This window comes from Danio aesculapii, chromosome 5 (genome assembly GCF_903798145.1).
Source record: "Danio aesculapii chromosome 5, fDanAes4.1, whole genome shotgun sequence".
NCBI lineage: Eukaryota > Metazoa > Chordata > Actinopteri > Cypriniformes > Danionidae > Danio > Danio aesculapii.
Window position 1 is genome coordinate 65254515 of NC_079439.1, and position 12443 is coordinate 65266957.

At 34.7% G+C, this 12443-nt stretch overlaps 1 protein-coding gene across 1 annotated transcript in view; it reads left to right on the forward strand.

The window, feature by feature from the left end:
- The window catches only part of qsox2 (quiescin Q6 sulfhydryl oxidase 2), a 41147-nt gene that overhangs the window by 17114 nt on the left and 11590 nt on the right, over positions 1-12443 (forward strand). Inside the window, exons 3-9 of the mRNA XM_056458695.1 lie at positions 837-885; positions 995-1100; positions 3384-3474; positions 8701-8846; positions 8940-9083; positions 11839-11968; positions 12064-12186. Coding sequence (XP_056314670.1) covers positions 837-885; positions 995-1100; positions 3384-3474; positions 8701-8846; positions 8940-9083; positions 11839-11968; positions 12064-12186 — 789 coding nt within the window. The remainder of the gene's footprint in view (positions 1-836; positions 886-994; positions 1101-3383; positions 3475-8700; positions 8847-8939; positions 9084-11838; positions 11969-12063; positions 12187-12443) is intronic.

Here is a 12443-nt window from a genome sequence, read left to right on the forward strand (position 1 = left end):
ACCAGCCATCATTATTCAGATACATACTGCAACATTACAAATTGTGAAGTTGAATGACTATTTCACCCCTATGCTAAAAACATCTTTCAGATGAGGTGCTTGTGGCTGGGATGGACGAGAAAAGAAACCAAAAAGCCACTCTGGCAACATTTTAACATCCTTTTTTATTTACAATCTCCGGAAAAATTTGTGCATGTCACACGCTCCCATGTGCGTGTCGTGCAAGTCGTGTGCCTCCATTGGAATTGACAAACGTACACCCTAAGCTTATTGGCATTCTTTCCATGACATGCGTTCAGCAGCCACATTTTAATAAATCTTTAGCTATCATACCAAAACTTCATATCAAACTTTATTTTTTTTTAAATCGATATTGACAATGGTGTTCGGTCAATAAATACCGATACCGATTTTATCGCCAAGACCTAAGATCATCATCTTGCTATCTGTGTGCTTCGACATACTATGTGAAACGGCATAACTGTTTGGAAATGTTGCATCTTTAAATTCATGCATTGAAAATTTCGTAAACATTTTCGAATGTCAAGTCAGATTCTGTGCATTTGTATAATTCTGTGACCCCTGTCTCCTATATCATTTTGTTGTACTCCTTTATATCTATTGTGCCTCTTATCTCTGTCTAATCAAGGTCAGGTAAATCTGAAACCAGTGTCTGTAACAATACATTGCATTGCAATACAATATATTGCAACAAAAAAGCAATATTACATTATTTAGTTGCCAGAAGCATGAAAGGTTATGCTTGAGTAAAACTGACCTACATAGGCACGTTGTTGTAGAGATTCATTTTGTTCTCTCCTCTTTTCTTGTTTTAGTATTTCAAGGCACATGACACCACAAATGACTTTGGAAAGACATATCAAGGTAGGTTTAATCATTTCTGATTTCTCTGATTAGAAGTGAAGTTGACTTCTGCTATTATTGTTGTTTTGGTGTGTAACTGACTTGTTTTTCTCATTTTGTGTACTGATAGGAGCTGACAGAGAGCTTCAGACAGTCAGGCAGTTGATGGTGAACTTCATCCAGAACCACACTAGGCAAGACTGGCCTGTGGGCTGTCCTCCGCTTCACTCTGCCAGGTGCCCAAGTCTGTTACATTAACACCCATTTGTGAACATCTTGCGTAGATATTTTCATTCCAGACATACTTAAAGGCTGCATGAACCGGAAGTTGGTTTTATTTTATTTTAGAGACTTTTATTTCAGTATGTTGATGTTCTTCCAACTAAAACTAAATATTGAGTAGGGCGCATGGGCTTTCTCTTTGCGCATCATTCCCTTCTAGCAAATTAACGGTATGAGCATGGGCGCAAATTCCAGGGGGGACGGAGGGGAAAAAGTAAGTAGAAAAAATAAATAAAGGCAACACATGCATTTAGAAACAGTTGAGTTCCCCCTTTCTTTTCTCACAGTGGTTTGGCAGTTAAACTCCAGTAAGTAGGGTATTTTATTCACTTTAAATAAAGCGATTCTCTTCAATGTAGTCGATGCAGACTCATAAATTAATTGTGGCAAAAATGCTGATTACCGATGTAATTTTCCATGAATCTGCTATACTTACGATTGAAAAATTACTTGTCTAGTTAAGGTTAGCTTGTTTAAAATGGCAAGTTGGTGGTTTATTCCGGTCTGGCGACCCCTGATTAATGACTAAGCCGAAAAGAAAATGAATGAATGAGTGTTTAAATAGCTTGTTGCTTAGTGCACTGCAACTGACATACCATTTCCCATGCATTGTTTTATTTGTGATGACTTGGGATAATGTTAACTTAACATTAACGGCTACAATTAGCGTATTGTTCAGCTGTGCGTTTACTAAATGAGCACTGTACTACATCTGAACTGACCCCACTGTATTTTTTGTGCAATCAATTTCAATTCTGTCCTTAAGTGTTTTAATTAACATGGACACTTCTAAGTACATTTATATATGTACAACTTAACTATTATTTGTGTCCCCTTCAAAAATTGCTCATGAGAATTTTTTTAAATTTATTGTCCCCCCCTAGTGTTAAAGGACATTTATGCCCATGGGTATGAGGAGTTTGGTAAATAATATTGTCGATAATATAGGCCATCAAACTGACATTAACATGGAAGGATTGTCGCTGCAATCTCAGAAGCAAATATGGTCCGATTTTGATTAAAGATTACCAAAGCAAACATTTTTCAGTGGATTAATTATCCTCTTAAAGAATAGCAATGTGAGCTAGCAGTTTAAACATTGTACATTTTGATTTTATTCCTAATTTTAAAAGAGCACTCAACTTGGAAATAGGCTCATTTTACAACTCCCCTAGATGTAAACATTTGGGTTATACCATATTTCATGGTTCCCAGTCTCATTGTATTTCTGAAAAATCATGGAGTTTTAAAAGGTCTTCTCCAGACATTAAAAGTTTTAAGGTGAGTTTTAAATATTTTTTTTTTGTCCAAGTTATGAAATGTCATTGACTTTTAGTTTGTTGTTTTATCAAAATGAAAAATTTCTTTTTTTTTATTGTTAATTTACAAACTAATTTCGAGAGGAGCGCGTGCTTATGATTGACCACAGCTGGTCCCGCATTAGCTAATGCGTGATTCACCAATCAGATAATTCCTAACTCACTATAAATAACCTGAGTTCATTACCTCAGCCATCTTCATCTTGAAGAATCCCTCCTTCCACCCGTACTCTTTCTTTCCTGTTCTATGTTCTCCCTGTGCTCGTGTGGGTTTTCCCTTTCCGTTTTTTTCCCACAGTCCAAAGACATGCGACATAGGTATTTGACCAAAACAAATCAGCACCATAGATGAACTCTTAACCAGTAGTACATCTCCATAGCAATCCTTAATCTGCCATTTACCTTTACAAGCAGGGGAGTTCTTGAGACCTACCTGAGCTCAAACTCCCCTCTCACCATGCAAACTGGAGGGAGCCATGGGCTCGAGGCTCTTACAAGTTCAGGGCTTTCTCCCGGGACAGCACGCCAAACACGCTTTAAAATCAATCATCAGCTAAGTGCGAACTCTTAAATTGTTCTATTTAGTCAAAATTAAAATGGTAAAATTCTCAAAACTCCTTGACCATTTTTTAATTGAAATGCTAATGGTCTAATCCAATTCAATGATCTAAGCTAAGCTAAGCTAAGCTAAAAGTTTTTCCGCCAGACCCAGAGATCACCTCAATAGATTTAAAAAAATGTTCAAACTCAACTGTTTAACTCTTGGTGCTTGTAAAATGAGCCTATTTTTAAAAGAAGTGGAGTGTTTACAAACCTCCAGGTTCAAAGGGACTGTGTGTTTAGCACTTCATTTCTAGGAACAAGTGGAATGTGTCTTTGTTTCCTATTCATAAATGTTGAATTTGTCATCTGTTGCAGGTCTGAGGACGTCCTGTCCTTAATGGGGAAGAAAACAGAGCATTACACTGCAGTTATAGTTGAGGACGGAAACTCCTACATAGGGAGAGAGGTATATAAAATGGTTTTCCGCTTTGAGGACAGGATATGATCATCATTTACTCATCCATTTGTCTTTCCAAACTGACCTGATTGTTATTAACTTTAAAGTTAGCTGTAATATTAGATGATGTGCATTTTTTTTTATTAGCAGCATGCACAAAAATCATATATATATACTCTAACTCTGCATTTCTCAGTGATGTAAGCATGACATTGCGGCACTGGAGGGCAAATTGTTTTTGTAGGCAATCACGACTTAGATGATGAGACATGCCTTAATTCAGATGCGTATGCCATTTTGCTTTATTGGTATTAAATGTTTGAATCGTAATGTGCCCATTCAAGGTTAACTGGAATGATTCAGCTAGAGACAGAGAGGAAAAATAATGCAAATGCATGTAAAAAAAAATTAATTAAAGACAAACTACAGAGCGCGAGCTAGGCACTAGGTGATGTATTTCTGCACTAGGTGATGAATGTACTTCTGTACTTTCTGAGTTTTGTGATATACACTACCGGTCAAAAGTTTAGGGTCAGTTTTCATGTTTTTTTTTTTAAGAAAATGATTCTGTTCATCAAGGTGGCATTTATTAAATGTAAAGAATGTTTTTTTATTGATTCATTTTAAATAACTGCTTTATTGTATGCAGTTTCAAATGAAATTGTTACTCCAGTCATTATTGATTTTATTACTATTACCATTAATAATAATAATAATAATAATTAATATTAGAGCGATTTCTGAAGGATCATGTGACTCTGAAGACTGGAGTAATGAAGCTGAAAATTCATCTTTAAAATCACTGGAATAAATTATTAAATTAAATTATAAACTAAAGTTATTTTATAGTGCATTAACATTTCCCAATTTTACAATTTGCACTGAATCTTTGATGAAGTAAATGCAGTCTTGGTGAGCACAATAAGCAAATTTTAAAGCATTTAAAAATCCTACTGACCCCAAACTTTTGACCGGGAGTGTACAGTTTTGTTAGGTTTTCTGGTTGACAGTGTGGCACTGATGTTTGTAGTTCTAAAAAAAAAAAAAATATATATATATATATATATATATATATATATATATATATATATATATCCTTGTACAAATGTGATGCTGGACAATTTTATTTTTATAACAAAAATCAATACAAAGTAAAGACCATGTTCCATGAAGGCATTTAGTAAATTTCCTACATTAAAAATATCAAAACTACATTTCTTATCACTTGATAATCACTACATTTAGATACCTTTATATTTCTCAGTATTTATATGAATATATTTTTAAACCCTCAGATTCCAGATTTTAAACAGTTGTAAAGTTGCTATATATTTTCTTATCCTGACAAATCATATGCATAACATTATTTAAAGATGCTGTATGTAAGTTTTTGACTCTTCTAAAGCATAAAAACAACGCAATATGTTTGCAGATATTTAGGAAACATTTTAAATGAACATTTTTGTTTATTTCAAAAACAATGCTGAAGTCAGGTATTCTGCTTTGAACATGTGTTCCATACCGGAATGGCTGTCTTTGTTTTGGTTCTTTTATCCCGTCCAATTCCAGTTTAGCCAATTATATTTCAACACCCCGGGTTACCTTGGTGGAAAGGAAGGCTCTTAAAGTATGCATCCGTGACTGAAAATGTGACCTCCAGTGGACAGTAACATCCTCCAAATTAAGAGATTCAAATACAGAGTTCGACATGAGGTGGCTTTTAATTAGCAAATAAATATAAATATTACGTATGTAAACATTAGGTGAGCAGATTTCATTGTAACCCCATGTCCTAACAACATGTTACATGAAGAGATACTCAGTGATGAGCAATTTGGCTGTTTGCACCAGATGAAATGCGACAGAAATTTAAATACAGCCATTCAGAAGCACAGAATAGTGCACTTACTGCAATCAAGTGAAATGGTAAGGTTTATAATCTAATTAATACATATTAAACCTCTTTAATAGTATTAAATGTACATGCTGAATGACTGATATTTGTTGGCTTGTACTGAGTCACAGTTCTAAAGTTTATTTTCAAGATCTGAAGTGAACTATCTGCTGCTGCTTTCAGTAGAATGGCAATAAATGTCACGTAAAATGTCATTCAAACCCACATTATTAGCATTTAACACTGAATAAAGCGCTTGAGGTGCACCTGAGGTGATCATTGTCAGTGTATCCTGTTGTTCAGCTGCAAAAAATAGGCTGTTTCTAAAATATATATTTCAGGTGTTGGTCTTCTATCCCATGCCACTGCCTCTATTTAAAACAGTCTTAAATCAGCCTTTAGGCTCCATAGTCAGGCACACTCCTGTTAGGGTCGTCAATCTGGCAACCTGCACTTGCGTGTGTTTTGAAACAGGAGTGCAATATCTAGTTCAACCACTGGGTGACATACTGCACCTTTAAATTTATTTTGAATGCTATTTTAAGCATATTTAAACCTTTTCAGGTAAAAAAAACAACACTTGTGTCTGGTTTTGTGGTCCAGGGTCACAAAACTAGCTTGAAAAATAAATTGAAACAGTCTCAGCAACTATTTTAAAAGGAGAAAGATGTATTGAACTGCTGAAACAAGTAAAACAAAGCTGTACAATAGCTTTGTGTGAGAACAGAGTAGAAATTTTATTTCTTTGTTTCTCACAAGGTTAATTTTACCTTTCACTCTGCCAGTACATTTCATTATATTGTAATGAACCAAAGGCTTGCCAAATTGTAAAGCACTTCACTAAACAATTTCCAAGTGAACACACATAATGAATAACAGATGTATACAAACAAACAGAAATTATCTTAATGTAACATGTATGACCCAGGGATGCATTTTTTAAATCTTCATTAGTCAATTATGGTTATATTATAGTTAACAACTAACAGTTATCAATTATAGTTATGAACAGAACACTTAAACAGTACTATTCTTGAGATTTCTGGGGACTAAATGATTGTTTTATGGTTAACCCACTTAAATTTGTAAAAACAATTAAGTCTGTGTTGGGAAAACATGGATGAATTGTGTGAAACCCAGCGTTTTTACAGCATATTTTTTAATCGAATGCCTATAATCTTTCTATACACATAATCTGCCCTTTTCATATAACTAAATAGATTATATAAATTGCTTGATCCAGACACACCAGACAAGAAGCACTGTGAAACATATAGTGATATTTTTTTAAGCAAAAAGTCTATGCATTTAAAAAAATAAAGACATGTAAAATAATCGTTTACTGATTCACTGACGTTGTTCCACCATCTGAACATAATTCAAAGTTCGTAAAGTGAAGTACATAAAGAGCATCAAAGCATTTATTGTTTGTATTTCATGGCTGAATGTAAAGGCTGAGATGTTTCGTATTAAAAGTAACAAATCACAAAGCCTGCAATTACTAAATGCCAGCTACACTACAAATCATGATTAGCAAATATGAAAAGGTTGATCTTGAGGTTAAGGAATCCATATTGTGTACATTAAAAAGAAATGGTCTATATTGTTAATCCAACACTAGCTTCCACATATACGTCTTGATTTACATACCTGTTATCCATTGTCAGGAAATAAACAGACTTAGTAGCACCAATTACATTTGATACACCATCATCATTTCTGTTGTTAAAGAGATGGTTCACCCAAAAATAAAAATTTGGTCATCAATTTTTCATTCTTCACTTGTTCCAAACCTGTTTAGGTTTATTTCTACTGTTAAGAATGATTTTGATAGTTGATGAAAAAATAGTTTGAAGAAGGTTCATAACTAGCCATGGACATCCATAATTTCATTAAGTACTTAATTTTTCCACAGTGGAAGTCCATGGTTATATATAATCAACATTCCTCATTTTCTTTTCTTTTTTTTAACAGCAAAAAAAGGAAACTCGTAAGCATTTGGAACCATTTATGGGTTACTAAATGGTTAAATTGGCAATGTTTTGGTGAACTTTTCCTTTAAAGAAGGTCATAAACTCTTTTGAGTCTTGTATAATTTAAGAAAGGATGCATAATACTTATGGTACAAGGAACACTTAATATCATTACGCCTCAGTTTTATTACATAATGTAACTACAGACTTAAGTTTAAATGGGAAAACGATCAACATAATTGTTTTTTATTTTTATTTTAGTTTTTTTACGTAATGCTAATGGTCTAATTGGATTTAATATATTAAAAAGTTTATAAGCGCACATAAAAAGTGACCAAGAAATCAACTGAATAGATTTAAAAATGGTTTAAGTCAACTTTTTAACTCTAGGAGACTTGTAAAATCAGCCCCAAACTTTTTTTTTTTTTTTTTATGTAATACTAATGGTCTGATTGGATTCAATACATTATGCTAAGCTAAGCTAAAATTGACCAAAAATCAACTGAATGGATTCAAAAATAGTTCAAGTCAACAGTTTAACTCTAGGAGACTTTTAAAATGAGCCCAAAACTCTTCTTTTTTTTACGTAATGCTAATGGTCTAATTGGATTCAATATATTATGCTAAGTTAAGCAAAGTGACCAAGAAAACGACTGAATGGATTAAAAAATGGTTTAAGTCAACTTTTTAACTCTAGGAGACGTGTAAAATGAGACCAAAACATTTTTTTTTTTTTTTTTTTTTTTTTATATAACATAATGCTAATGGAATAATTGGATTCAATACATTATGCTAAACCAAGCTGAAATTGACCAAGAAATCGGCTGAATGGATTAAAAAATAATTCAAGTCAACGGTTTAATTCAAGGAGACTTGTAAAATGAGCCCTTTTCAAAAAAAGGTGGATTGTTCCTTCAAGAGAAAGACCTGCTGTTCTCAGCTTGGTGTTCGCAAGAAAATTCAAATAAAACATTGACTGTGTGCAACTAATGCTCTAGAATAGATTTTTTAGAATAGTCTTTTTTTCTTTTGTCAGCCTAACTCCGTTTAGTTCCTATATCATATGTTTAGTTCATGTATTAAATAATGTTGTACAACAGAAGTAACAGGGATACTTAAATAGTGCCTGATAGAACAGCTTTCAAATGTTGTCATGGCCTAAAGGGGCCTTGGAGTGCAAAAAAAGTTGATAGTCGCTGGTTTAGACAATCCAGTAAAAACTGAACTCCTTGCAAAAAGAAAATAACAAAGGTTTCAAATGACGAGTGGGTGAGTAGATGATGATCTAAGTGATCCCTTTGGGGATAATTAGTGTTCCAGCTTAAATTATAATGCTCTGATTAAGTGTTTTGTGCTCTTTTTAACTAGGTAATTTTGGACCTAATGCCATATGAGGGTTTGGTGGTGAAGAGAGCTCTGAGCTCAGACCAACTTCTAATGGACAAGCTGGGGATTAGTTCAGTTCCCTCGGCGTACCTTTTCCAGCCCAACGGCACACACACTGTTATGAATGTGTACGTTAAATGGCCTCTGCTGAATTCATTTTGGTCAAACTATTAAATAGATTAATTGTTTATTTTATGGGTTTTTTATTTTGTTGTTCACAGGCAGAAGAAGCTTCGTTTTTTCTTCTCCTCCTTCCTAAAACTCCTCCCTGGAGTACACAGGAAACAGTCCACCTCGTCCCTGCAGCGTCCTCAGCCAGGGAATAATGGACAGGGAGCCCAGGCGGAGTGGAAAGAGTTTAAAAAGTAAGTTTTATTTGTTTATATGCTATTGCTCAAAAGTTAAATTATAATTAATATTTATTCTAATCATTTAGCAAGGATGCATTTAGTTGTTAAAAAGTGACAGCAAATTCTGTTTCTTCAAACTTTCTATTCGTCAAAGAATCCAGAAAGTTTTTTTCACAGTTTCTGCAAAAATATTAAGCAGCAAGGCTGTTTTTTAAACAATTATAATATAAATATTATATTATGCCTTCTCAATTGTAAGTCGCTTTGGACAAATGCATCTGCTAAAATGACTAAATGTACAACTAAATCTAAAAGGTTCCTCGAACACCAAATTGCATAATATTTTTTGGAAAATAAGCATGTCATGTCAAACTGGGTCAAAAATGCTATGTTAAAATAACAAAACAACAACAGGTAAGTTGCTATGGTGATTTAAGTCTCAGTTTATAATGTAATTCAGAAAAAGAGTCTACTGGTAGCCTTAAAAGAAAACATTTACAAACATTTTGTTCCTTCACACACATTAAATCCTATAAATTTATTAGTTAAAAAAATGAGTGAGTTACCGAATCAATGAATGAATGAATAAGTGAATAAACAAATGAAAGAACTAACAAATGAAATAATAAACAACTGAAAGAATGAATTAATATAAGCTAATTAATAAATGATTTAACAAAATATTAAATGAATAACTTAAATGAAATAATAAATGAATCAGTAAGCGAATGAATGAATGACTAAGTGATTGAATGAATGAATGAATGAACAAGCGACTGAATGAACGAACAAATGAATGAAAGAATGAATGAATGAACAAGCTAATGAATGAATAAACTGATGAATAAATAAATTAATTAGTAAGTTAATATTGAATTAATGAATAAGTGAATGAATGAATGAATGAATGAATAAGCAAATTATTAAAAGAATGTAAGAATGAATGAACAAACGAATTAATGAATTAATTAAATTATTAAATGAATGAATGAATGAATGAATGAATAAGCAAATTAATGAATGAATAAGTTAATGAATGAATTATTGAATAAGTAAATGAATGAATCAATAAACAAATTAATAAATAAACGAATTAATGAATGAATGAATAAATGAATGAATAAAAAGAATGTAAACAAACCACATTAATACATCAAGTATCAAGTTTATTTGGAGCAAATCTGAAACTAGAAGTGTGTAGGAAATGCACTATACCGATATGTATGTATATGATATGTGTATATATAGATTTATTTATACACAATTACAGTTATTTTAAATAATATCCTGACTTTACCTAATTTTACAACAGCTGTAAATAGTGCTGAAGTTTTTAATGCTCCAAAAAAGGAGCATCCTTCATAAAAGTAATCCATACAACTCCAGTGGGTTAATGAATGCCCTCTGAAGCAAAGTGATTGGTTTTTGTAAGGAAAATATCCAAATATATTTAAATATTCAAGATCCAGGCGGAACAGTGCGTTTTTTTTTTTTTTTTTGTTGTTGTTGTTGTTTTTTTTTTGTTCAGGCCGTGGTACACTGGACCAGCTCTATACCCTCACCAATAATGCTCGAGGATTCATAGGAGTATGCCCAACAAGTCCACATGTGTTTTGTGGACTTGGAGAAGGCATTCGACCATGTCCCTTGTGGCAATCTGTGGAGGGTGCTCTGGGAGTGTGGGGTCAGAGGCGCTCTGTTAGGCGCTCTGTTTGCTGCCAAGTGTGACGCGGCTCGGATGAGAATCAGCACCTCCAAGTCTGAGGCCATGGTGCTCTACCGGAAAAAGTTGGTTTGCTATCTCCAGGTTGGAGGAAAGTCCTTACCCCAGGTGGAGGTTCAAGTTTCTTGGGGTTTTTGTTCATGAGTGAGGGAAGGATGGAACGTGAGATTGACAGGTGGATCGGTGCAGCGGCAACAGTAATGAGGTCTATGTACCAGCTCATTGTGGTAAAGAAGGAGCTGAGCCGAAGGGCAAAGCTCTCGATTTACCAGTCAATCTACGTTCCTATCCTCACCTATTCTCTTGAGCTTTGGCTCATGACCGAAAGGACAAGATCTCTGATACAAGCAGCTGAAATGAGTTTCCTTCACAGGGTGGTAGGGCGCACCCTTATGGATAGGGTGAGGAGCACTGTCACCCAGGAGGAGCTCGGAGTAGAGCCGCTGCTCATCCACATCGAGAGAAGTCAGCTGAGATGGCTCTGGCATCTGTTTCGGATGCCTCCTGGACGCCTGCCTAGGGAGGTGTTCCAGGCATGTCCCACCGGAGGAAGCCTCAGGGAAGACCCAGAACACGCTGGAGGGACTGTCTCTCAGCTGGCCTGGGAACGCTTCGGGATCCCCCTGGAGGAGCTGGAGGAAGTGTCTGGGGAGAGGGAAGTCTGGGGTTCTCTCCTAAGACTGCTGCCCCGCGACCCTGCCACGAAAAAGCAGTAGAATTTTAATGAATGAATGAATATCCAAATTTGAAACTACATAAGCTATTATCAATGGCTTCCAGCAACTGCTAAACATGTTCATAGGTTACAACACATTGGAGTCGTATGGATTACTTTAAATGAATGAGCTTTTTGGGGCATTAAAAAATCACAGCCACCACAAAGTTTGGTAGAGCCAGGCTATTATTTAATATTATTCAGGTTATGTTTGTCTGTAAGAAAGAAAAAACGTGTTTACACCAAGGAAATGGTACAACTTTTTATTTTATTTTCTGTCAAACTATTCCTTTAACAAAGACGAGTTGACTCAAAAATGAATGTTTCTTCAGGTCTAAGGTATACATGGCAGATCTGGAGTCTGGCTTACATTATCTCCTGAGGGTTGAGCTAGCCACCCACAAGACCTTAGAAGGAGAAGAGCTTAAAACCTTCAAGGACTTTGTAACTGTTGTTGCCAAGGTAGTGTTTTAACACAAACGCAGCATTTCTTTGCACTGAAGGTGTCTTCTCACATTGAAATCATATACAGTGTTGTATCTTATTTTTGATTTCAGCTGTTTCCAGGCCACCAGTCTGTGGTGAAACTCCTGGAGACGTTACTGGAATGGCTAGTCAGTTTACCTTTGGAGAAGATTCCCTATGATGCTATCCTGGATCTAGTTAACAACAAGATGAGGGTAAGATTGACATTTTCATTTTCAGATCATACAGTACATGATAAATACAACACACCTCTATTTAAAATACCTAGTACCTTGATAGCAAGTCAACACTTTCACAATTAAAAAATGTAACAGTACATGCCTTCCTGTAGCATTAGTCTGGTGGGTTTTTGTGTGAGCACTCTGTGAAGAGCATCAAAGGTTTCTGTGTACAATGTTTTTTTTTTCCCTGTTAAACATTTTAGCCAATTATGGCCATGTTTGTTGAGCGT